This window comes from Saccostrea echinata, unplaced genomic scaffold (assembly GCF_033153115.1).
Source record: "Saccostrea echinata isolate AGI-Se365-2 ecotype Australia unplaced genomic scaffold, CSIRO_AGI_Sech_v1 ptg000002l, whole genome shotgun sequence".
NCBI lineage: Eukaryota > Metazoa > Mollusca > Bivalvia > Ostreida > Ostreidae > Saccostrea > Saccostrea echinata.
The window spans coordinates 7,777,812-7,804,283 of NW_026889751.1; the positions used below are offsets into that span (position 1 = coordinate 7,777,812).

The window sequence follows — 26,472 nt, forward strand, 5'->3', positions numbered from 1 at the left end:
TTGGAAAAGCGAATGCACTCGGTGACTATATGGTTTAAAAGAAGCTGGGTATAAATAGCAGGAAAAACTACTTGATGTCCACTGTGAACTTTCTGTCGTCAGCAAAACAATATGGAGTATACTATACTTGGTCTAAAGAATAATCTGTGTCTGCATTCACTTTTAGGTTAAACTGTTTTGGGCGTTGAGAGTTTGTTTGTTGGTTAACGTCCCTCTGGAGAATTTTTCACTCATATGGAGATGCCAACACTTGCCGATGGAGAGCTGCAAATGACCTATGCTCGGCACTCAGGGCCAATGGGCAGTGAGGGATCTTTTTCATGCCAGCATCTACTGCGACACTGGACCTCTGTTTGTACGAAGGACCAGTCTCTACGTCCCACAGTGGGATTCAAACATGTGACAAAAGGATCAACTAACTCCACGACTCTAGAGCATAGGCTCTTTCCACTGAACCACGTGGGCGACAGCATTGAGAGTTAAATGTGGATATCAGAACAAGCTAATCTTGGCTTATACTCTCTATATATTGATTGATTGTATGTTGTTTAACATTCCTCTCAAGATTTTTTCACTCATATGGAGACACCACCACATGCTGGTGGAGAACTGCAAATTTTGTCCTATACTCGGCACTTACGGCCATTGAGCATCGAGGGATTTTTTTTTCGTGCCAGCACCTACTGCGACACAGGACCTCGATTTATACGGTCTCATCTGAAGGACCGGTCTCCCCATCCCACAGTGGGATTTGAACCTGCGACGTAAGGATCAACTCCTTACTTCGCTACTCTAGAGCAGACGCTCTAACCACTGCGCCACTGGGGCAACTACTCTCTATTTAAGTCACTTGTGCAATGACTTTAGTTTAATTCAAAGTTTTGTACTGATCATGTTGAGTCACATTAGCACAAATATCTTTCTGCTGACCTTGACTAATGACCATCCGCAACTATTCTGGTTGGAAACAATATGTTAATTAATGCATAATAAGTGAAATTACTATGAAAGAAAAATGGTCTACTTAAACCACAAGTTATATCTATGAAAAATATACACTGGTCTCCTTAAGTCATATGAGAGAAACATAAAATATTAAGGAGACCATTTTTTTCATATATTTTTAGGAGGCATTTATTATGAAAAAATAAAGCAAGAGTCGACTAAATGGTGTTCTATAGATCTTTGATCTGGTATTTCTTTTTAGAAAAAAGCAAATTTAAAAAATCTGTATATTGTCTCCTTAAGCCATATATAATGGTCTGGTCTCCCTAGTCCTTAAATCAGAGTTATATATATATATATATATATATATATATATATATATATATATATATATATATATTAAAGTATTTATTGTACCTGCTATGGCTGACTGAAAGCCTGCATTGTAGTCACATGTGACCTCGTTTGTTTTAAAATTAGCTCTGTCGTCAACATAATTATCATTTTCGTCTGGCCCGCCTACCAGGGCACCCCTGAGGACGTTGGGATTTGGGTTGCTGCTTCCAAATGTACTCCAGTCACAGGGCGCAGGCGCAGGAGAACAGGAACTACAAAAAACAAAAGATACATGTTTATGACAGTTTATACATTTCAGCAAGGTTTTCATCAGTGTTTTTGAAAATCAAACAAGTTTTAGTGGTGTATTCACAACTTTTAATTGCTTGTAGCGTAAATTGCATTTTTTCCCCAAATTTACCTATCACGGTGATGTGGCTTTAAGGGGTAACTTGATCCATAACCTATAAAATAACTAAAGTTTTTGTTGTTATCGCCGACCATGTAGTGAATCTGTGACATTGCCCATGTCTTGTAAGAGTCAGCATTTCCAATGCCATTTTGTGCTGCTAGAAGCGAGATGAAAGCGGCATTTGCTGTTGGAAAAAATACAAACTTAGAAAAATTATTGTACTAAAAAATAATTTTTTTCACTTTTATTTAAAATAGTTTTAAAAAACCCCTTGGTATTGGTATAATGATCGAAATGATGTGATGTATATTGATACTTCCTACATTTAATGAAACTTGTAAGTAATTTAACAGTCTAGCAAAGCCTGAAGGTGCACTAAATTAATCGATTGAAAGGCTGGTCTTTTACAAATCAAAATTTGACTGAAATGCGTATTTCATCTGCAACTCATGCCAATTTCCTCACCGTGGCACATTTGGAAATTAGAAAAAAAAATACATACCAGAGTATCGTAGTGACCCCCACTCCAACCTAAAAGCTAGGCCACAATTAGTATAGTTCAGGGAGCCACCCGGCATGTATGACGTCACAAATGCCTCGGTCCTAGATTTGTATATAGGTTTTTTGGTGGTTACATATAGGAGGACCTATAATGATAAATATTCAGTTTTTCTTGTCAGTATAGGGTGTAAACTGTAATTATATGTGTTACTTTGATGAAGCCGTTGCATGTGAACTAAATTAGGAACGATAACTCGATTTTACTCATAGCTGTGCAGCCCCGTCCTTCTTTTCCTGTCAATACTTAATTACCACCAATGTATATAAAGTTATTTATGCATCTTTCCCATTTTCACTCTATTCTTTACAAAACAAAAGCAAAGCTTTTATTTGGGTTAAACAATTTATAGTTTCTTGAGCCACAATTTTTCAATGCTGCAGGCAGATTTTTTTTTGCAACAGGAGTTATCTCTCTTCTCATCAAATGTTGATACCAAATGAATCTCTGTTTTTTGTACTCCTATATTATTTGGTATTCAATCAACATTTAAATAATGTCTTTCAAAACTTTTTATTAAAGAGTTTATTCATGAACTACTCAGTACTGTTATAATAAGAAATATACTCGTATTGTGCAACTACTCGTGTAAGTATGGGTGTTTCTTTTTTAAATAAAAAAAAATAGAAAAATGATTTTTTTTTTTCTTTTTCAAAAAATATATGTGAATAAAATCGAAGCAATGCAGCAGTGTTTAATCAATGCAGCGGTCCATAGGAAACTGAAAATTAATTTTACTTTGTCTTTATATTTAAAAAATATATAAATTTTGAATAACCATGTCTAAAAACGCAAATAGTGATCCTGTACACTAAATATTCTCAAAATTTCTTTTCAGAAACTCACTTGGCACAGAGCGGTTTTATCGTCCCAGTCAAAAGCCCAGGGAGCTATATCGCTAGCATACTCATTATAAGCAGCCTCGGCCTCAGTTAGATAGGTGGCGTCATTCGTCAACAGGTAGAGTAAAGTTGCACTGGTACACATTTCATCTTGATATATAGTGGACCTTTGAACAAATGAGGTAAATGTTTAACTTGAGATGTCATACATACATTTTTTTTATTCATCGATTTGTCAAACGTTTATTCGCTATAAAAATACTACATATAAACCCATGACAAAATGTATTTCGCCATTGAAGCTTTAAATTCACTGACGAAAGTCTTCGTTTCTTTACAGTTAGATATCTTAGAGTAAATTAGCCAAGTTTCGGGCATTAATATAAAATATGGGGGGTGGGTGGTGGTATTTTCTGCTTTGGAGTAAATACTTGTAGAATTTAGCCCCGTCACTAATGTCATCGTTGTATACGCCTTTAATTTTCTTAGAGAAACTGTACAAACTCTCGGCACTGGAGCGAAGTTTTTGAGAATATGCTGCATCTGCAAGTGTAAAATTAATTAAAAACATTAGGCATCATTGTCAGTTCTGAAATGCCTTTGATATCAATTTCATTTTCGTTTGACGATTGTGAAGATTCAAAATTTTTAAAGTAATTTCACCTTTATCTTTAAAGACCATAGCCCCAGCGGCCATGGCTGCTACCGTCTCTCCTACAACGTCACTTCCTTTTTTGTTGCTATCCAAATAATAGACGGGTCTGGCGGTGGTTATTTCTTCTGCTCGTCTCCAAAGAGAATGGTCCTGTTCACCATTACCAACCTAATAAATAGTGGTCAATAACATAACTTCCTTTTATCATTCTTGGTACCTCAAACTGTATAAACAATATAACGTGAAGATTTATTCTCCCAAACCGAAAAAAATAATAACCTGTGCATAATAAATTTGTTTATTGGAATTCCAACATTTTAGAAAGTAGTCCAATGACCATTTGATTGAGTTGTACATATTGTCAAGCTCCCCAGCTTGTTGATAGGCGTCTTTCCAGTAAAGTAAACCAAGGGCAAGATTTGTGGTGGAACCCGCCATAGGGAGGTTAAAGTTCACAAGGTCACCAGCTATTTAAAAATATAAAAGAAATTCAAAATCCGATGTCCTTAACGAGTCTGCGGCTTTCTTAGTACACTTAAAAATGCGAGAATAAATTTGGACTATGAAATTTTTCGTTTTATTCCGATATTTTGTACTAAAAATAGTCAGAAAGGGAAAGAATCTATAAATAATATTGTATGTGCGATTCTGCCCGAGTCCATTCGTGGCCATTGGACCCCTGACAAACTTCACTTAATATTCTGTGGGCTGACTGCAGCGACGTTTTTCGTGAAAAATTTAAAAAAATATATTGATTGGTTTTTTTTTTTTTTTGTTTTTTTTTTTAATCTCTAATTCTTTCGGTGACAAACAACCTGTAAGACGTACGTGCATCGAGTTGTCAACTGCTTAATGACTGTCTACGTTTTTACAGTTTTTTTTATCAACTGACGATGTGAGGATGGCATGATAGCAAAATTATTTAAGTCAATTCCGCACTGCTCTGCTTGAAAAGCAAACGATGTTGTACCCCCCCCCTTTTTTTTTTTAACGGAGCTATTGGGAAAAAACTGTTTGTCTTATTATCCTTCTGAGTGCATTGTGTCCCCAGAACAAATGTTTGCGGGGTGTTCCCGATCTAGCACGATGTATCGTCATATGATAACTGGTTCTTTTTGACATTGCTACTTATGGTTTTAAAAAAGAATGATGACCCACTTGATGAACAATGTATTTAAATGACATACCTGCTTCCACTATTCCAATAATCTTTCATCATATGGCATTACAAACTTGCGGAACAGCCGTAAATTCAGTATGCAAGAAAAGTGAACCTTATTGGTCATACTGTTTAACTTAAATAAAGAACCAAACTTTGCACTGCGTACAAACTTGCAATTCTGTTAGATGTGTGTGATACAAAAGTCGATGGATGATTTTAAGGCATAAAAGAGTTGACTATAGACAATTGAATACAGGTATATTGTAAAGAAAGGTACATGTACATACTAAATTGCCTTACTAAGGAAAAAATATTGCTCTTTTTTCCAAAATTGTAATAAGGGAATATCTTTGATGTTGCAATACTATTTTTCCCATGTGTATAAATAATGAAGTTACATGTAAAAAGCCGAAAGTATACGAATACGTGTTAAATGTCATTCTAAATAGAATTTTTCCTACCGTCATACCATCCGCCGGTTAGGTCCTCTCCGTTAATACCTCTGTCCAATAAAGTAGCATTTTTCCTCCAAGAAATCCTGTTATTTGTCAGATAACCAGCCTGCTGGGCTTCGTAGAATAAAATAGATTCATGGAGAATGAAGCTGTAATTGTGTGCTGTGTTTACCGGTGCACTTGTTCTTCGTGCCTGACTTATTCCTGCCCAGAAAGCCATCAAAATTGCTAAAATGTACCTGGGTATTGAGAGAAAAAACTTTTTAAATAAATATTCATTTGTGACATTTGAATTAAGAGTATTGCATTGTTTGCTTGCAGTTGGTGCACATTACTGGGTGGCAACCATTTCTTGGACTAATTTTCTCTTTGCTTGAAGTTTGATAAAAATTCTGAAACTCCTTGTTCAATTAATGACTTTATGAAAATCACATTTATTCTGCCATATTTCTTGTAAAGATCTAATATATGCTGAGCATCCAAAAAATGACAAAAGCGTCATTAATTTCCATGTTAACTTTGATACATTTTACGGGTGTAGCGGTTCCACTTTCTATAAAATCTCGTCTTCTGCAAACCTATATCTCTATCTTCAAATGTATGGTAAATGTATGGTAATGTATGTATGTATATATTTTTCACATGAGTTGGTCGGTATACTGCAATTTTTCATTTCATTGGTTCATTTGGATGAAAATAAAACTAATTAAAAGAAATGCGGCAATATACTATCCCAAAAATCTGAACTGATGGAGATAAGGCTCTTTTTTTAAGCCTTTTCTTAGAATCCTGTTTAATTGTCGCTTTTACAAAAAAAACAAAAAACAAAAAAAAAAAAAAGATTCTGGAAATTATTATAATTTTTTTTTTCGACTGATAAAAAAATTCAAGCAAAACTTACTTCATTATGTCTTTTCCGAAAAGTTTCTATTTGCTTGTTGTATTCGGCTCGCTTCTTTTCTCCTGCACTTATTTTTGGTTGGACAGTTCCGAGATAGTCTCTAGATCATAAAAAAAGCCTTAATTAGTGTCTGACGAAAGAGGAAATATACTTGCTAGGACCTCGGATTTGTCCACTTTGTGAAAGAAGGTGAAAAAGGACATAAAGTTAGTGTGGAAGGAAGTGGTCTGCTGGGGACAGCAACAGATTGGCAGATGCGGGCAGACCTCAAGAAAAGATTAGAATTTCCAACAGCTACAAACAAGAGGCCTGACATAGTTATCTGGTCAGTGGCAACAAAACAGACAATTCTTATATAATTAACAGTACCATGGGAAGGCAGAATGGAGGATGCATATAAGAGGAAAAACCTAAAGTACCAAGACCTAGTGACGGATTGTCAACAAAAAGGATGGAAGGTCTGGTTTTTCGCAGTAGAAGTGGGGTGTAGAGGATTTGTGGGACAGTCTATGTTGAGGGCACTGAGAGTCACTGGAGCAGAGAGAAGGAGATTGATAGGGAATCTGTGTAGGGAGGCTGAGTCAGCATCTATATGGTTATGGAGAAGAAGAGCAGATAAGTGGAAAGACAAGAAAATTAAAATACAGCAGTGATATAGACAGTAAAATAGAACAGCAGTGATGTTAAGCCAAGTGGTTCCGGGCTGGGACCTGATCACCCCAGTCGGCGCACCTCTTGAGGCTGTAGTGGACAGCGCCGAAACAGCTGATGAAGGAGGATCCACCTGAAGACGGAACCACGCATCTCTCCACCAGGATGTATACAAGTAATAAAAAAATAGTAAAGAAACAAACAAAAATATATATAATATATATAATTATGCAGTTATCCTTTTCACACACACACACACCCCCTTACACACACACACACACACACAAAATCTTACGACCAAGACAAGAATTTGACAACTTTGTAATTCTTTTTTTAATACAGATATTTACTTTTCTTTATGATATTGTTTAACAATATAAACTTATACAATAGAAGTATAAGATTTTTTGTGTGACATACTAAAGGTTAGATGCTTGTTGGTGAATTGGAAAATTTTTGCCTTAGTCGTAAGATTTTTTGTGAAAAAGGTCTGAAAAATTGGGTTAAATGCATCAATTAAGTATTACAGATAAAGAAATATTCGACCAAATACAAATCATTTTATATATATTTTAGTAACCCATTCGGTTCTGATGCAGTTGCATCTAGAATTTGAAGACATGCTGCACACACAATACATAATCCCCTTATAAAATATTTAATATATCCAGGGGCCTTTATTAATGTACTAATATTGTATATACGTCCCTGATATATCACTTATATAATGAACCTTTCCTAACATTTGAAAAACTGTTGCAGATGATGTAAACAATGATCCCAATATCAGTAGCAACTGTTGTTTGAAAGTTAATAGAAAAAACTATTGTTAAGTACTTACCAATTCTATATTTAAAAATAATATACTAGTAATATACACATTTCAGTTTGGATTCTAGGCACGTGACTCAACCACTATTACCAGCTGGTTAAAATATGTAACACATGTACTATTATATCCAAGCTTGATAAAGCAGAGTTCTGTCACATATCTATCTTTGGTAGAACTTGGCATGAAGGTATCATAATGAAATCAAGACAGCATGGAATTTCTGATCCATTTTTATCATAAAACAAATTGTAGCTATCATGTAATTTAGATTTCTATAATTATACTTAATAAAACAGACTTCTTGAATAAAAAGGTTTTGAATTTACTAGGGGGAGGTAAATGCAAAATTTACAACATGATATAGCCATAAATGGTTATACATCAACACTTAAATCAACTTTCTATTTCTATTTTATCAATAATTTTTAATTCTAATTTAACAAACTACATGTATGATCGAATACTAGTATTTTTTGATGATACGTCAATTGATATATCGATATAGTCAATGCAGCAAACTCAACGACAAGTGATTTAGATAAGTTAGATCAATGGTCAAAACAATGGGTAGTTGATTTAATCTTATAAAACTGAAAAATAACTAATAACCACGTATATTTAGAGTTAAATTTTCAGTGTGGTACAATTTGAAAATCTCAAGTAAAACTATATAAGATATAAAAAGACTTGTAATCCTTTAAATATATTAATATATGTTAAACAATTCTCTACTTCTTGATACAATAATTAAAATATGTCATTTATAAGACCGATATGGAGATGCTCTTTGCCTCCACTCAGCAGACAAAGAATAGGTACATGCAACAGGTGTGATTTAATTAAATTACGAGTCTAGTTAATGTACATGTACATCTTTCCTTTGTTTACTCATTTAAAATTTTGTCTAATGATTCTCGGTAAAAAAAAAATCTAATTTATAATTGAAATTCCCACCATATCAGCATATATTGCAGAACAAAATCTAAATTCTATTTAACTTGACATTTTTTAAAGGAATAATAGTCTTGTATTCCAAAAAGGTTATCCCTCTTGCCAGATGGTCAATGAACCTTAAAGCAATTTCCGGTTGCGTGAGTTTTGAAAGTAGCCATCACCCTTGACTAGGACTTAGGACTTACTGCCCGAAGACATGTAGGTTGAGTAGTTTTTTTTAATATTATAATAAACTACAAAAGTTGGTGACACTTTTGTACGGTCCGTCAAGGGCTCACCAGAGGTTGAACACATGCGTAAGCAAAGCTAGCTCTCGTACCGACTGGATCATAGTACCAATTCATTGAAATGGCTGGAACTTCAATAAAAAAGAGTTTGAATTTCATGGTCCCAGCCATCCTTGAACATGAGACCAAAATCGTTGTAAAAAAAAATCACTACTTGGCAAGTACATGTAGCAGTCAAACTACATTGAGTAAAGAGAAAAGAACAAGCATATTCAATGAATTTGATTCATTTATTTCAATCTTAACAAAATTAAACAATAGAGCACCAATTTATTTCTTAGCATTTCCGCGCCGGAGACGTCGGGAGGTTTCCATTCAACGCAAAATGGAGCAATCCTAAAAGTAAAATAGAATTTTTTTAATATAAAATATATGCATTAAAAACTTCAACTGTTATATCATTGTTTAAAAATAAAGCTAATTGGTGTCTGTACCTGCTACGGCTGACTGAAAGCCGGCATTGTAGTCACATGTGACCTCATTTGTTTTAAAATTATTTCTGTCATCAACGTAATTATCATTTATGTCTGGCCCGCCTACCAGGGCGCCCCTGAGGACGTTGGGATTAGGGTCGCTGCTTCCGTATGTACTCCAGTCACAGGGCGCAGGCGCAGGAGAACAGGAACTACAAAATATAATAAGGTAAAAAAGTAAATATAATGGTAACTTTAAATCAAAGTTAAGAAACAAAACACGATAAAGTTCTGCATTTTAGTTCATGAATTTTAATAAAATTTTTATCAAAAGAATTCTTTAAAATCGTGGAAATTTTGTTTGTGTATTAATATTTCTACTTAATTTCTTGCAAGCTTTAACTTCATTTTTTTTGGTTACCTTCCACTATGATGTGGCTTTAAGGGATAACTTGATCCATAGCCTATTAAGTAACTAAAGTCTCGGTTATTATCGCCGACCATGTAGTGAATCTGTGACATTGCCCATGTCTTGTAAGAGTCAACATTTCCAATACCATTTTGTGCTGCTAGAAGCGAGATGAAAGCGGCATTTGCTGTTGGAAAAAAATAACATAGGGTTATTTATGTAATCTTTTATCGGTGAAATTTTACTATTTGAAGGATCAAAAATAACAAAATTTCATAAACATGTATTATGAAATAGAAAAAAATGTTTTCAATAGAAATGGTATATTCTTATCAAAGAAATGAAAAGACACCAAAAAATCAGATTTTTAATTAAGGAAGTATTTAAATTACCAGAATATCGCAGTGAGCCCCATTCCAACCGAAAGGCTAGGCCACAATTCGTATAGGGCAGGGAGCCACCAGGCATGTATGACGTCACAAATTTCTCGGTTCTGGATTTATAAACAGGTTTTTGCGTAGCTACATATAGAAGGACCTGAAAAAGATCATGAAATGGTGATTATGTCTATACATTTATATGTAGCTGACTCGTCAATGTGTAGAAGCAAAATAGAATATATTCCGCGTTTTGATATCTGTGTGATGTAAGAAGCCCTTACATTTCGACTAAATTTAGTAAGAAAAAAACCGACACATTTTCCTGATACGTACATGTAGCAATGCAGTTGATATACTTTTCATTTTAAAAAAAAAAGATTTTGTCATGACTGAAAATGATACATAGCAAATTATTTAAGCATCTCTCGCATTTTTACACTATTCATTACAAAACTATAACAAAAATATGATAAATGAAATTACACATTGAAAATATCTAAATTTTAAAACAGCAAGTCAAGTGAATGCATTTACATGTATACATGCTTTTCTTCTAATAAAATCAACGCGAAAATTTGAATTTGTCATCATGCCCAAATCTTATAATCACTCTGGCATTTGACCTAAAGTAAATCTTGTTACAGTTTGCATATAATAATGTATTAAATTTCAAATATTCTCATCAAAATTTCTTTTTCTGAAACTTACCTGGCACAAAGCAGTTTTATCGTCCCAGTCAAAAGCCCAGGGGGCGCTATCGCTGGCATACTCATTATAAGCAGCCTCGGCTTCAGTTAGGTAGGTGGCGTCATTCGTCAAGAGGTACAGTAGAGTCGCACTGGTACACATTTCATCTTGGTACCGAGAGGAACTTTGAAAAAAAGGAGAATTGAATTTTGAGAATTTATGCATACATTTTTCGTTCTCAATTTATCAAACTTTTAATCTCTACTTGAAATACCATACACTATGACATTTTTTATAAATCCTTGATATATGCGCCAATACTTATCAAGTTATGAAAAAATGCCATCCTTTAAATTTGTCAAAGGTATGAATTATAATACATAATACGGCGTAAATTAGTCCATTATGATAAGCGCGTCGATGATACAAAGGAAAATTTCAGTGGAAGAAAACTTGCTGCATGATGTAATTACCTGTAGAATTTAGCCCCGTCACTAATGTCATTGTTGTATAAGCCTTTAATTGTCTTGGAGAAACTGTACAAACTCTCGGCACTGGATTGAAGTTTTTGGGAATATGCTGCATCTGTAACCACCAAAAACATAAAACGTCATTGTCAGTTCTGATATTCTTTAGATTTTATTTTTATTTTAGTTTTTACGATTGTGAAGATTCAAATGTCATTTCACCTTTATCTTTAAAGACCATAGCCCCAGCGGCCATAGCTGCTACCGTCTCTCCTACAACGTCACTTCCTTTTTTGTTGCTATCCAAATAATAGACGGGTCTGGCGGTGGTTATGTCTTCTGCTCGTCTCCAGAGAGAATGATCCTGTTCACCATTACCAACCTAATAAATAGCGGTCAATAACATTATCTCCTTATGAATTAGACTGTAAAAATTTATAATTTCTAGGATTTATTATGATCACATATTGAGATGAAAATAAAATACCTGTGCATAATAAACTTGTTTGTTAGGATTCCAACATTTCAGAAAGTAGTCCAAAGGCCATTTGATTGAGTTGTACATATTATCAAGCTCCCCGGCTTGTTGATAGGCGTCTTTCCAGTAAAATAAACCAAGGGCAAGATTTGTAGTGGAACCCGCCATAGGGAGGTTAAAGTTCACAAGATCACCAGCTATTAAATATAAATTTAATATATGCATGTACATGTACATAATTATGAAATTGAAGATAAGACGTCTTTGACTAAAATTAGCTTTACTGACAAATACTGAGTTTATAAAAATCAAAAATTGTGGGAGCGAACTCGGGCTATGGATATTTTTTATTTTATTAGATTTTGTTTACAAAAACACTGCCATATCATGTTGTAAAATTTTAACTTAATGAGTGGAGGTTATTGCAAAGTTTACATTATAACTAAATCAGCCACAAAGGATAATCTAAAAGGTTATTTTGATCAATTTCTACGTTATTTTTACATCCAAGATAAGGTACATGTATGTGTTTGAACCAAAAATGATACAGAAGATTGTACATGTATTTGTAAAATATGTAGAGCGATTTGAAAAGAAGTTTATGTAGAGACTAGAGACAGAACAGTGACGTTTTACCGAATAACTTTTTATTGACTTAGACCAAAAAAAAATCAAAGAGGATAAATATTGCAGTAGGTGAAAAATGCCATACTAATTAGCCTTTTCTTACCATCATACCATCCCCCGGTTAAGTCTTCTCCGTAAATACCTCTGTCTAACGTGGTAGCATTTTTCCTCCAAGAAACCCTGTTATTTGTCAGATAACCAGCCTGTTGGGCTTCGTAGAATAAAATAGATTCACGGAGAATGAAGCCATAGTCATGTGCTGTATTTACCGGGGCACCTGTAGGTGCTTGAGTAGTAGATGGTTGTTGTGTTGGCGCAGCGGTTGAAGGTTGTTGTGTTGGCGCAGCAGTTGAAGGTTGTTGTGTTGGCGCTGCGGTTGAAGGTTGCTGTGTTGGTGCTGCAGTTGAAGGTTGTTGTGTTGGCGCTGCGGTTGAAGGTTGTTGTGTTGGCGCAGCGGTTGAAGGTTTCTGTGTTGGCGCTGCAGTTGAAGGTTGCTGTGTTGGTGCTGCAGTTGAAGGTCGCTGTGTGGGCGCTGCGGTCGAAGGTTGTTGTGTTGGTGCTGCAGTCGAAGGTTGCTGAGTGGGTGCTTTGGTGGTTGGTGTTGGCATTGCAGTTGAAAGTTTGGGTGTCAGAGTTTGACCATTTCTATCAATTGTACATGTTCCAGATGGCACAGGAAGAGAATCAAAGTCAACTTGAAACCGCAATCTGATTTCTTTTTGCCTCTCAGGCCATCTGCTTTTCAAGTAATACCATAGCCCATTTGACTGTTGATCTTCGATATCCATTGTCCACTCCTACAACAAACGTTTTTCCTTAAGTTATGAATCTACTTTATCAAAATCTGATTTCTAGATTCTACAAAGTGCAGATAGTATGATAGAAATCGGGATAGTTTAGTTTTCTAGTTACCGTCATGTCATAAGTTTCTTTATCAAATTCCACCATGATGTTATAGGAGTTAAGGACTGGCTTAATCTGGAATATACAGACTCCGGTCATTCTATAGCCATTTCCAACGCTCCAGTGTTGTCCCTCCACAGATATCGGTATGACGTCAGGAAATGACTCCCGTATTGTTGTGGTGGAGAATCGTGGTTCTGACGTTGTGGTGGGTTGTTGGGTCACTGACGTGGTACTTGCTTGTGGTGTCACTGACGCATGCGTAGTGGGCATTTGTGTTGTTGTAGAAGGTGGCGTTATGTTACTAATGCATCTTCCTCTTGGAAACTTTTTCTTGCCACCTCTATATGTCAAAATGAATTCAACTTTCAGCATCGTATTGGAATATGGATATTTGCTAGATAATTCATATGCCCGTCCCCTATTCAGTGTTTTATCGATATTCATTATCCATATCTGTTAAAGAAAATAAAAATCATAATTTATATTGTGTGTTCTTGATTACATCAACGTCAATTATATTATTTTCTTTTATTCATTTGAAAAATTGAAGGAGGTATTATTGCTTCTGTCATAGCAGTCATTCAGAATGATTTGATAAAGAGCTGAAATAATTTATCATTCTGGAATGAAGCTCAAGCTTTATAACTACATGTAACTGTAATAAATTAAATGCATTTCTTACATTTTTATGGTTAGATATTTTACTGAAATGTTAAGCTACACATTCCTTTATAATGTTTATCTAGGTTAAAAGTGAAGAAATAGAGTATGCATAGCAGTATTTTCTCCTGGCTAACGGCTCTATCACAGACATGTCGAGGGAAAACACACTTTTTGCTTTATTTTCGAAAAAAAGTCGAAAAGGCTTTAGAATTTGCAAATGAACCTAAAATATATCCTATACCTGAAGATTTCTAGTGGGTTTGTTAAAGATGAGGTCCATTTTGATGTCCCCTGCGTCTCTGGATTCGTTTAGTTCGAACACGCACCATCCTTTCATTTTCCGAGCAGACCTATTATTTCCCCAGACATTTCCCTTCTGTACGGGTACCTCATAAATTGCACTTACACCCGCCCAGAAAGCCAGTAGTATTGCTAAACTGTACCTGGGTATAGAAAGAAATAGGGACATTTTAAATAATTGCATTGCATTGTTTGCTTGCAGCTGGTGCATAATACTAGTTAGCGACCAAGTTTTGCTTGAAGTTTGACAAAACTTTATTTGAAATATATATATATATATATATATATATATATATATATATATATATATATATATATATATATATATATATATATATATATATATATATATATATATATATATATATTATTTTATAAAATTTCTTGTTTAAGTTGTGCGTGCGCAAAGGGCAAATGCATGATTAATTAATTCCCATGTTAATTTCATCTTTTACGTGTAAAGTGCTAATCATCACACATGTTTTGTAATGAGGATTTTTTTTAAAAATTAGTCATTATACAGGATTTCCTCATATCATTAGTTGATTTGAATGAAAATAAAATATATTAGAAGAATTAAATGCGCAATATGTGAAAAAAGGGAGACGTGGCACATGTCTTTGGGAAAAAACCCATAATACTTAATTTGCTATTGTCACGTAGCAAAAATCATTGTCAAACATTTTAAAGCTTATTTGGCATGACAAATGTAAAAACTTGCATCGAAGTCTTGCACCCATGACTTAAAAAAAAATTAGTGTCCAAAAATGTGGTGACATGTAAGAAAGACTGAAAGAGGATACTGCCCTTTACAAAAAAATATGATCTTTAATACAAAATATGTATATGACTAATTGTGCATAAAAAATATCAAAATTTTCCTTCATAAAAATGTCTGAGAATTGGTTGCAAGCCAATAAACAACTGGAAAAAAAACCCAACTCATTTCTTCCTCTCTTTTAAAAGCATTTTTTGGGGATTTTTTTGTAAAAAAAAAAAAAAAAAAAAGATTTATTATTTTACGAATAAATATTGAAAAGTAATTATAAAATCGTTTTAGTGGTATATAACTAATTATTAAACAAAACTCACTTCATTATGTCTTTTCCCAGAGTTTCTCTTTGGTTGTCCTATTCGGCTCTCTTCTTTTTCTCCCGTTCGTACTCTTTTGTTGGACAGTTCCGAGAGAACCTCTATTTATATCCCAAGGAAGTTTTCTTCGGGTCAGCAAAACAAGGTTATGACGTAGTTACACGAGATTTAAATCTCCAGTCCAGCCTTTTATTTTTGTTTGGATAAAAAATTTCAATACAATTCATGCGTTAACATTATTCAGGGGTATGGTCAGTTAGTATACGATAAAACCACGGCGGCTAAAAATGTTTTTAACAAATTCCAAGATTCTTGTTTTATTTTGCATAGAGATTGTTGATTTTTTTTAAAAGTGTTTGACTAAAGAGGAATTATACCCGTAAAAGAAACAAAAACAAGCAAAAAATAAGTCTTTCCGTAATAATATGTTAGCCTGTTAAAAATGAACAAGATGCAAATATATGAAATTATTGAACAGGACGAAAAATTTACTTTTTTATCATTAGTAGAAATGCATGTACAATTAATCACTATATACCAAATTTAGAATTTAAAATATACCATTTTTAAAATAATTTTCTTTAAGATCCTTGTATGACTAATTGGCGTGTATAAATGTTTATTGACTCAGACATATGGATTATTTATTTGTTTTATGGCTGACTCCTTGCTTACCTTTCATTAAATGTAAATATAATCACCAATAGTGAAATATCTTATAATCATAATCCCTTCGAGTTAGTTATGTCTTTTGTGTTCAAAATTACTCTTTACTATAATTCGTCTTTCTTTGCTGTAATAAATTGGTTATGGAAAACAAGGTCTTCATTATGGCGAAATAATAACAATAATAATAATAATGATAATAATAATAATAAAACAATTTAAATTCTATTTCTTGCACTTAAAAATCACCCAATTTTTTTGCTTTTACATTGCATCTTGAACATCTGCATACTAGCCTTTGAAAAAAGTCAGTTCATTTTCATTATACAATTAACAACGATAAGCTTTTTGAAATCTTTTGTTCTAAATAAAGTTCGGTTTTATTGCTCTTTGGAACTGAACTCGAGAAAGTAGTGCATGTATTTTTGTTCAATTTTGTTTTTGCTTATGTCTCTTGTTTTTGTTTGTTTGATTTTTTTGCTTTGTTCTTTTTTGTTTGATTGATTGATTTTGGTCTTTCTTTTTATTGAACAGTTCACACAATGTATCATATTTACTGCTAAAATACGTTAAAATCCCCATACCCCTCCAAAAACAACACAATGCAGTGGCTACTTTTGCACACACAAAGGTATTGTCTTGTATTTTACAAAATAAAATTAAATAAAAAGCAACCAAAATGTACAGCTGTTTGACCTTCACCTTAAGCATTGTGAGCACGCACAACAAAGTCAGCATTTTTTCTAAAATTTAAAGTAAATTCTTAGCCCACGTTTATTTTCCTTCTATAGTCTGATCAGAATAACATGAATTAAAGTTCACTCCACCGTGACACAAGTCCAGCCAGTGTAAACAATGCATTAGAATTAGACGTCAACGGACTGGCGTCATTTGGACCTTAAATCTACCTCTGTACATTATAAAAGTAATCGATAATCAAAAAGTTGTATCACATATTTGATCTGCAGCAAAACATGAGGTAAAAATCCTAACCATAATTTTTTTTTTCAGAGATGTGAAAACTTTGCTTTTTTTAATTTTTTTTTTTATTTTGGCCAATTTTAATATACAATTAAAAATTATTTTGTAATAAACTTCAAACTTTTATCAACTTATTTTATATTCTTTAATGTGTTCCGTTAATTTCTTTCATGCAGAGACTGTCGTGGGTGTGCTCTGACCATAGGGTCGTTTGTAGCATTGATTGCTTTGTGCTCGGCATACACTGTAGACGTAGAACGAAAAGAAGTCTGGAGACAGCCCGGAGAAGTTCAGCGGCACATGCGCGGGATCTGCCACTTCCAAGTTCTAGAATTGCAGAGGCAAGGAAAATGGTGGATGAATGTCAGTTTTGACAAACCAACTCATGGTTTTCAGGTAGGTCTGATAGTCTCATATCACAGTAAATCGAAGAATTACATGAACAAACTTTGGAAAATGAATCGAAACAATGGTTACCAAGTAGTTCAGAGGTTCAATCACAAAATATTCAGGCTGTAGTATACATGGGTAGGGCGTCCCACATACGCCCTGTTCTCTTTTTAACATTGTAACAAAGATATTAGCTCATCAATTTTTTTTCAGTCATGGATTATGAAGACTGTTGAAGTTTTGAATGAGGGTCAACTCTACCGTTTGCGCAGCAAGTATGAGTACCACCCTCGTAATGTGTCAGTAGAATTTATAATTGACTTCTATGGGGCACCACCAAAAGGGGTCTGCAATAGCAACATCAAGGACCCTAACCCACTGCCTCCAACAGTTCCAGCATTTGTTCCCCCAGAAAACTGTCCCAAAGCCCAGGGCCCCGGATTGACATCAGCCATACAGAAGGAATCGGTATGGAGCGCTGGATCCGCAAAAACCATGACTGCTTTTTGTGATTTTGAATTTGCTAAGGATCTCAAGAAATACTGCATCACTGTTGACCTTGACCAACAATCATCTGCATTTTCAGTAAGTCAGAACCAATTGATTTGGGTGATAATATTTTATGTTGGTGTATTATTTTCTTTAATTGTATAACAATGTGCACTAACTTTGTGTTTTTCTGCAGGCATGGTTCACCAAGACTGTTTACTCTGAACCGAATGGTTTGACATATACTACAAGAAACCGCTTCAATGGAAGACATCCCTGGATCGCCTACGCACCTGGAATCCAGTTCAAATTCCAGATGAGCTTTAAGAACAGTGTACCTAACGGTAACTGTACTCTGTATACATGGGACTGAGATATGTTGTTCTGCTATTATGTAAGGAATAAATCATTTTTTGTGATATCTTGTGTTCACAAAATATTATTTGAAATTCTTGATAATTATGAATTGAGTTTGAATATTTGGTAAGGTTTAGTGATACCCAAAAAAGACAAAATCATTTCTGATCACCAGATAATATATATGCAGTACCACCGACTTGTGTTTCTAAATAGAAATAATATCGTGAACCCTACAGTGTATCTTCTGAAAGCAAGTGGTTAGTTGTAAAGAGTCTGATATGCATTTGTGGTGTTTTAGATAACTAGAAAACAAGCGATAGGAGAGCAATAGTCACCAGCTATAGAATACAAGCGATAGGAGGGCAATAATCACTAACTAGAAGACAAACGATAGGAGGGCAATAATCACTTACTAGAAGACAAACGATAGGAGGGCAATAATCACTTACTAGAAGACAAGCGATAGGAGGGTAATAATCAGGGATAAAAAGACAGATGACAAAAAGTGTCGTAGTTTATGATGCGTGACACTTTTGTCGATACACAAGATATAAATTATCACCTCAAGTCGATTAAGAAAAACCACGTAACGGAATTTCCATATACAAGGAAATATTTTCTGAATTTCAATGACTGATCCTCTAAAATGTTTGAAAATTTTACAAATCACAACTTAAGCAGTCGGATTAGAACTACTACGATATGGAATAGATTGGACTTTAATTCAAGGTCGTTCCACATCAGATGAGCGAGTGCGGTCTATTAGATACACAAAGGACCTTAATATTGTGATATTGCATAAACTTGGTTGCTTGATCAGGAACCATTGAAGCAATACTCGATTCATGACACAGATACTGGGTCGAGAAATTTCGGACATTTCCCAAAACAAAATCTTTCTTGACAAAGGGTTGTAATGAAGGCAGTATTATCTGAGATAAGAGATTGTTTTCACATGTAAGGTCGAAATAGCTATCATAATAAATTGAAATTTATGTTCCCTTGTTAAGAATACTACTGCGAATGGGAGGAATAGCTACGCAAGCTTTAAGTTCTGAGGAAGAAGATTAAAGCAGAGCTTTATACTAATAATTCAATGAAACAAATTTATCTTGCACCATTTAAAAATAATGTATGCGCATTTTAAACACCATCTGGAATTTAAAGCGTAATTGGAATAGCGCCCTATGTATTGTCAAACAATAGTCTTCTAATTACCCGTTATCAAAATCACAGATGAAGCAAGTTTTAGTCATTTAAATGATTGTCTTTTATCAAAGACCTTGGACACCCCTAGCCCATTGATGCTAACGATAGCAAAAAAAGACTGACATACACATGAACATCGCACTGCGCTGCCTAGGCAATGACTTAGAGTGATGTCATGTACATCCGGGGTATTGGTTTCAAAATCATTTCTGTTTAGGACCAAAAATCTAAAATGGAGGAAATATGAAATATAAACATAATGTGATTTTTAACATTCAATTAATGGTAAGTTACAGTTTCTTTCCATGACGGATGGAATTCGTAAATAGTTTCAAAATTCTTCTAAGACGAAAGATTTTCCGATTTTTAAAACTGCAATTTCCCCCCTACATTTTATATGTCTTTGAATTATCCTACCCATATGTAATGTTTTTCTGTGTTGCATTGGGCATTATATATATACTTATATTTTTTTGTTTTTTGGTTCTTGCAAAATGTCTCACCTACTTAAACAGAAAATATTTCAAATACAAGAGAAATGAATTTGCAATGTATCAGGAGACGGTGCTACGTTGCAGGATTGATACATTTGTGTGGAATAAGATTCCATAGATATCATATGGAATATTAACAAAGAAACTCATATTACATTTGCATCATCAAATATTGCTATTGATATTGTAACTGTTCTGTAAGCATATATATATATATATATATATATATATATATATATATATATATATATATATATATATATATATATATATATCAATATTTAAAAAAAAATTTCTTCGGAACTATATTATAGATATTTCAAACAACGTCGAAAGGTTTCTAGAAGAATTTTACGCTTTCTGTCGTTCAAAGTATAGGGGAATTTTATTGAAATTTAGCATCATTCTTCTATGGTATTTTCGCACTGTGTGTCAGCAGTTTTGACTGTAACAGTGAAGATTAAACATACGATACCGACTGATGTAAAAGATATTGGTCTATCGAGTTAAAAGATTGATCACCCTGGCACTATGCAGCCAGAAATTTAATACAGGTTACACCACTCTAAAACAAAGGAAGTATGGTCACTGTTAGATCTTTTGAAAACATTTCAACCACCCGGGGAAGGCTTTGCTGAAAGCACGCCAAAATGATGCACTGTGATATTATTCAGCATAATTCATTCGTGTGAAATTTGACAAATGTGAGATAAATTATACATTGAGGTTGATTCCATCTTATGTAAACAGTTCAATGATTTTAATGATTGGTACTAAACGTAAGTACTGGATTTTTACTCTATATGTTTTTTATTTATTGTTTTTTTTAAAGTTTATTCCTTGTTTTGATTTTTTGTTTTTTGGAGGGGAGCTGGAAGATTGATTGTTTTATGTACATTTCTTTGAACGACTTAATCTTAAAAACAAACAACATGCAACAGTATATATATTAGTAAATAATCATAAATAATCCTATGTGTTGTTTGTTTCCAGAATGAAGACCTACAAAAGTAACCGAATAGACATTTCAAGCTAGATTTTAAAAAGAAGTGACAATGCCGAGCGCAGGGGATGGTTCGGTTAAATCGGGAACACCGCGAAGGAATTCAACCAAAAGCAAAACTCCAATACAATCCGATGATCTTCCACTTGTTCTTCCGTCTCATAGTAGGTCTGAAAGTCCAGACAGTCGAGTATCGTCTGCTCGTAGCAGACGGACGGATCCCGCAGGTCTCATTACAGATTTAACTCGCTTAAAAGAAATCACACATGATGAAAGAATTCAAAGCCCCACATACAGAAAACTTTTGGGTGATTTTGGTCCCGAGGAACTTCCGGAAACTGCTTTTCATGTTGAACAAGAAGGAATCGAACCAAGGGACACTGTGTTCTTTGGGGGCGATATTGAGGGTCAGATTAAGGAAGATGAGGATGAAATTGAGGAAATTGAGGACGACCTTGATGAGGAGTTCGGTGAGGACCTTGACAACATCTCCTCCATTGGTTCAGACGAGGAGGCACGTGCTGCAGAGTATGACACGGATTTGGAAGTGGACGCAGATAGTATGAAATCTTATGTCATAGCTATCGATAAACAGAGGAACTCGAACAGTGATCGCTGAAAAAATAAATTTCAATGAGATCTCTTTTGATCTATATATTGCAGTAGTACATATAAATATCGAGGTACTAACTATTTACTCTAAAATTTTTCTTGATTTTTTTTCACTGTAGAATTGATCTTCCCAGAGAAATATGAGCACGACACTACTGGAAAATCTGTATATCTAAAGAAATGTGAAGAAATCGGTGTTCAGCCCATTACATATTTTATAAACCACATGCAAGACACCCAACTTGTCATGAAGCATCATAGTCTTGGTCCCCAAGGAATGAAAGCCATAGCCAAACCACTAGAGGTGTGATTCAAATTAAGCAAATTAAGGAAATTTCGTATATACATACAATTATTATGTGAATTTTGAGTTTGTGAATATTAATACAAAGTTTTCCTTCCTCTCAAGAACACCAAATTCCGAAGTGTACGTAAAATTATCAAATAATCCTTGAATTTTATAACAAGCTTTTGGTCACATAATTAAGACGCATTTTCTCGCGTCATCTTTCAGTTTGAGAAAGGACCATGAATGATGATCGAGGTTTGATACAATCTGATGCTAAATTTATTAAAACAATTCTTTAATAAAGATCTTAGTTTTTCTTTTAGGTTAATACAGTTATAGAGAAAATTGACCTTGAAGGGAATTATATCCTGGGAGAGGGCGCCATTTACCTGACGAAGGTCCTCAGGGAAAACGTATACGTCACAGAACTGGTAAGACATAGTCAATCGATCAGGGGACCTATTACGAAGTCTTCTTTTATTTATTTTTCTGGTTTCTGATCTTATTTATAATTGTAGATATTATGTGATAACAAAATCGGTAACGATGGAGCGCAGGCACTGTGTGAACTTTTGTCCGAAAATAAAACAATCATCCACTTGAACTTAACAGGTATTGAAATTTGACATTTTACTGTTTACTTTTAAGTTATTCACTTCCTCCAAGTCAAGTACAAGTATGTTGTATATAAAATTTGAATATAAATTGATACTGAATTTTCAGGCAATGATATCGAGGATTCTGCAGCTGAAGCATTCTATGAGATGTTAACGGTATGCAATTTTTTTCTTTTATAAAGCCTTTTATCCTTTATCATTTCGAACGTATGAACATTCAAAACAAAATTTCTCAATTTTGTAGAGAAATGCCTCGATCAAGACGCTAATGCTTCGCCACAATAAGTTTGAAGACGTGGGAGCTCAATGGTTCCACGATTCCATGAATGAGAATGTCACTTTAGAGACATTAGATCTAAGTTTTAACAGATTCCAAAACAAAGGTTGTGTTCTCCTTGCACAAGCTCTCAAGGTAATAGGAAAATTAGTCAAATGAAGATAAATTTCACCTCCTTTTGTTTTTTGCTATAGAAATAGAATACATTGTCGGTTTCTTTCTACAGGATAATGTTGGGCTGAAGTATCTAGACATTAGTATGAATGGTTTTGGTCTAGAGGGTGCTAGAGCTCTAGAGGGCGCTCTTAAAGAAAACAAGTACCTTACAGATCTTAATATTAGTTACTGTCGTATCCCGGATGAGGCCGCCGTCCATATTGCAGGTGGTCTGCAGCATAACGACACACTGGAAAAACTCAACGTATGTAAGAAATGTGTGCCGATTCTGCTGTGAAATCACTAATTTTCGTGGGGGTTTAATTTTCGTTGTTTTCGTGGTATGGAGAGACCCGTGAAATCATGTCCCCCGCGAAATGTTAAAATCCCATACTGCCGTATGAGATTCACCTTTATCCACGAAATCAAAACCCCCTCGAACCAGTCATTTTTCCTCAAACCACGAAAATTTGACTCCACGAAAATAAGTGATTTTACAGTGGGACACAAGCTCAGCTGTTAGCTTTGTTTAGTTTTCGTTGTTAAGCTGAACAGGCATAACACGCTATGCAACAACTATCATCTGCATAAAATCATTAACAAAGATACAATCAATTTCACTTCTGCTCACCACATGCTGCCACTGCAATCAAAATTATCGATGTTTATTTTCTGTCTGCCTTTGGAAGCCATACTTTACTCTCAAATGTGCAAATATGAAAGATGCGCTCTGATTTGACAAACACCGATATACCACCAAAGATTTATCCAATCGGAGCATAATTTATAATACATACCATGCTTTCAAATGCGAATATGAAAGGAGTGCTCTGACTGGACAAATCAGTACATTTCCAAAGGTTTCAATCAGAGCGGCTTTTACATGATTCTGCTCAAAATCATCAAATTCTTAACTTTTTGATAAAATAAAAAGCGAGAGATTGACGTCAACTCCGTCTCAAAGTTCATGACTTTCTCTTTGAAATAATAGGGTCGCCACAATTAAGCTGGGTGCCTATAACTTTTATCATTACTGTTACAGATTGGATATAATCCTCTTCAAGAAGATGGAGCGGACAAAATTTTGACTGCTGTTCATGTAAATCAAAGCAGTGTTTTGAAACTCCTAGACTTTGGTGTAAGTAAAATATACGGTAACAAAACAATTTCTCTTTATAGTTTGAATTCAGTTGGTCTCGACATTCTCTTAATACTTTGAATGGCATTTGGACTTTATTTTAGAGTACATTTAATACAATTAAAGACAAGGGGTAAATATTATTGCATTATTTTAGTGGATATATTTGTATTTGAAACACATTCAAGAAATTATTTGCATTGGGTCATCATAAAACATTCAATATTTCAATAGTACATGTATATTTTACGGATATTAATGAAGTCGATTGTCATTGTGAATTTTTTTTTTCTTCTAGATCCTCATGGTGAAAAAATCGTTCAAAGAGCTTGAAGGACAGTTGGCGGAGGAGAGGGGGTTAAAAACAATCTATGGTGGGGTGTTACCAGATTGTCCACGCACAAAACTCCGAGGGGAAATTGACGCCATGAAATTATTTATGAGAGATCCTATGGCCAAGCTAAAAGCTTACGTAGAGAAAGAGGGGTATCGAATGGTCGATCTTCTGAAATCTTTCGATAGAGATCAAAGTTTTACCATATCACTGGAGGAACTGAAAGAGGGTGTTAGGGTACGATTTTATCATGTAACATAACAATCCGACAACTCTGTACAGTCACAGTGTATACTTTTACATTACTATAATGAAAAAAATATACATATGCTTTTAGTAACAACTTTGTGTGCACATACACATGTAAACAGCGCGTATAACGCTTAATAGTTTAAAGGAAAAATAAATTGTATTTTGTTTTTTGCATTTTAGGCTGTATAGAAATGTTGTGCTTTGAATTTGTTCAATTAAATTTGAAACTTAAAAGGAATAATTGTAAATATTTTACTTTCCATTTTGATTTTGTAATTGTATTTGTTCTTCTTGACAGAGGTGTAACATTGACCTCACTGACCCCCAGATTTCCCAGCTGATGAAACAACTTGACAAGGATGGCAATGGTGAAATAGACTTCAGGTAATATTAAGTTTTATTTTTTCTCCTGTAGACTTATTTAATACCATAACCGTGCACAGGTCAGTTCTCATTTCAAGTGGTCTGATATTGGTCAATTACTATAATAATTTTAGTGTGGTCATTAAGTTTTTTTTCACATTTTGATTGACGGTGTGAAAATTGTATCTGACGGGTGTCTGTAATTAAATTGTAGACCATCAATCTATCCTTCACTTTAAATTAATCCACAAAAATGAATGTTTCAATACATTGTATTTTGTTATGCAATGAAACATTTCTTTTAACTTTTTTTCAAAACAGTGAACTTCTACAAGGAAATGATGAGTTGATTTTGAAGAAAAGAGCGGTAAAGAAATTTATGCAGGCAAACGATCAAAAGAAATCATTAGAAGAAACTCATGCCGACTCCAAAGCGGAACCAAAATCCTATATGTCAATGTTGGACAGCTGATCATCTTGCAGAGAATTCTTGTTGAAATACATTTATCAACAGTCTTTTTTTAAGTTCTGTAAGGAAAACAAAGGATTGAATCAACTACTGAAATTTTTACAGAAGGAAATATTTGTGCTTCACATGAATTTTGCATGAGCAGTTTCAGAAAAAGTGTCCTTTCCCTTGGAATATGCAGGAAAATGAAATCTAAACATTTTTACTTTGTATTTTTTTTACCTGATTTCATACTGTGAAAAAATCCACATGAAATGTGGAGGCTTGAGGAGGGGGCAGATTTGGCTAATTCTTGTCAAAATTTAATTTGGCAGAAATCTGAGTCAGTGCTTTATATTGAGTATAAATATGCATATCTCTGTTTTTCTCAACAGCATAAAAAATCACGTTAATCTTTCATTCTGTTTATGTATATAGTTTATTACAATATTTATCCATATATTGGTATTGAACAAGGTGTGCCACTGTGCCATTTCGTTTTGTTGAATTTTGTACATTGGAATATTTCTGTGATATAGGATGAAAGGTGCAATGTGATGCTAGTTTCAGATGAGCATAAATGTATGCAAATAAGTTGTAAATTATCTTATTTTGAGTGAAACAAATTATTTGGCATAAATCTCAATGTAAATTGAGAAATAGCCTGTAAGTACTTTAAGTCATATTCTTCATGAAAACAAGATTGTGTTTTCCATTTGCTCAAGTCTATGATAATTGCTTAGCAATGATACTTGAATAAAACTGAAAGTGTAATTGTTGATTTCTAAATTGTGTTTTTATATATCAATTTACGATATAAATGTAGTATATGCACACAAATGAATGATGTCCCGAAATGAGGAGGGGGGGGGGGGCTTGAATAGTTAATTTTCTTACTAGTGCAATATATTCGACAAATTAAATAAACTTTGGTAGGCAAGTAAATTGTGTCTCCAAAATTTTCAATTTTATATCAGACGA

At 34.1% G+C, this 26,472-nt stretch overlaps 3 protein-coding genes across 4 annotated transcripts; 2 read left to right on the top strand and 1 right to left on the bottom strand.

The window, feature by feature from the left end:
- Nucleotides 1-121: 121 nt before the first annotated feature.
- On the bottom strand, nt 122-14,414 carry LOC133203942 (uncharacterized). Its single transcript, XM_061339741.1, has 20 exons — nt 14,263-14,414; nt 13,365-13,811; nt 12,556-13,249; nt 11,835-12,022; nt 11,570-11,729; nt 11,354-11,465; nt 10,902-11,064; nt 10,206-10,350; nt 9,826-10,000; nt 9,426-9,616; nt 9,291-9,327; nt 5,373-5,605; nt 4,029-4,216; nt 3,758-3,917; nt 3,526-3,637; nt 3,099-3,261; nt 2,196-2,340; nt 1,703-1,877; nt 1,363-1,553; nt 122-132 (listed from the first exon to the last, which is right to left on the bottom strand). The coding sequence occupies exons 1-20, from the start codon at nt 14,356-14,358 to the stop codon at nt 122-124; spliced, it is 3,786 nt and encodes a 1,261-aa protein (XP_061195725.1). The 5' UTR covers nt 14,359-14,414.
- Nucleotides 3,108-18,360, top strand: LOC133171479 (uncharacterized). 2 transcript variants are annotated; one of them, XM_061306235.1, is made up of 4 exons: nt 3,108-3,212; nt 17,237-17,456; nt 17,664-18,035; nt 18,136-18,360. In XM_061306235.1, exons 2-4 carry the CDS (start codon nt 17,361-17,363, stop codon nt 18,310-18,312), a joined length of 645 nt encoding a protein of 214 aa, XP_061162219.1. In that variant the 5' UTR covers nt 3,108-3,212; nt 17,237-17,360; the 3' UTR covers nt 18,313-18,360. The 2 variants fall into 2 exon arrangements, with proteins under 2 accessions (XP_061162219.1, XP_061162229.1); XM_061306245.1 differs by lacking the exon at nt 3,108-3,212 and adding an exon at nt 10,925-11,015.
- A 2,682-nt stretch (nt 18,361-21,042) lies between these two features.
- Nucleotides 21,043-25,697, top strand: LOC133171475 (leucine-rich repeat-containing protein 74A-like). The gene is made up of 11 exons (XM_061306223.1): nt 21,043-21,565; nt 21,737-21,921; nt 22,230-22,337; nt 22,425-22,518; nt 22,630-22,679; nt 22,768-22,935; nt 23,027-23,221; nt 23,999-24,094; nt 24,393-24,665; nt 24,979-25,064; nt 25,365-25,697. Exons 1-11 carry the CDS (start codon nt 21,058-21,060, stop codon nt 25,513-25,515), a joined length of 1,914 nt encoding a protein of 637 aa, XP_061162207.1. The 5' UTR covers nt 21,043-21,057; the 3' UTR covers nt 25,516-25,697.
- The last annotated feature ends 775 nt before the right edge of the window (nt 25,698-26,472 follow it).

Bases quoted from the DNA above. Each gene is read 5' to 3' on its own strand.
- LOC133171479 (XM_061306235.1), top strand. From the start codon at position 17,361: ATGCGCGGGATCTGCCACTTCCAAGTTCTAGAATTGCAGAGGCAAGGA. The intron at 17,457-17,663 runs GTAGGTCTGATA...ATTTTTTTTCAG, and splicing joins AACCAACTCATGGTTTTCAG to TCATGGATTATGAAGACTGT. The intron at 18,036-18,135 runs GTAAGTCAGAAC...GTTTTTCTGCAG, and splicing joins AACAATCATCTGCATTTTCA to GCATGGTTCACCAAGACTGT.
- LOC133203942 (XM_061339741.1), bottom strand. From the start codon at position 14,358: ATGAAAGGATGGTGCGTGTTCGAACTAAACGAATCCAGAGACGCAGGG. The intron at 2,341-3,098 runs GTGAGTTTCTGA...TTATCATTATAG, and splicing joins ATAAAACCGCTCTGTGCCAA to GTCCTCCTATATGTAACCAC. The intron at 1,878-2,195 runs GTATGTATTTTT...TTTTTCCAACAG, and splicing joins GGGGTCACTACGATACTCTG to CAAATGCCGCTTTCATCTCG.
- LOC133171475 (XM_061306223.1), top strand. From the start codon at position 21,058: ATGCCGAGCGCAGGGGATGGTTCGGTTAAATCGGGAACACCGCGAAGG. The intron at 21,566-21,736 runs GTATGAAATCTT...TTTTCACTGTAG, and splicing joins TTTGGAAGTGGACGCAGATA to AATTGATCTTCCCAGAGAAA. The intron at 22,680-22,767 runs GTATGCAATTTT...TCAATTTTGTAG, and splicing joins CATTCTATGAGATGTTAACG to AGAAATGCCTCGATCAAGAC.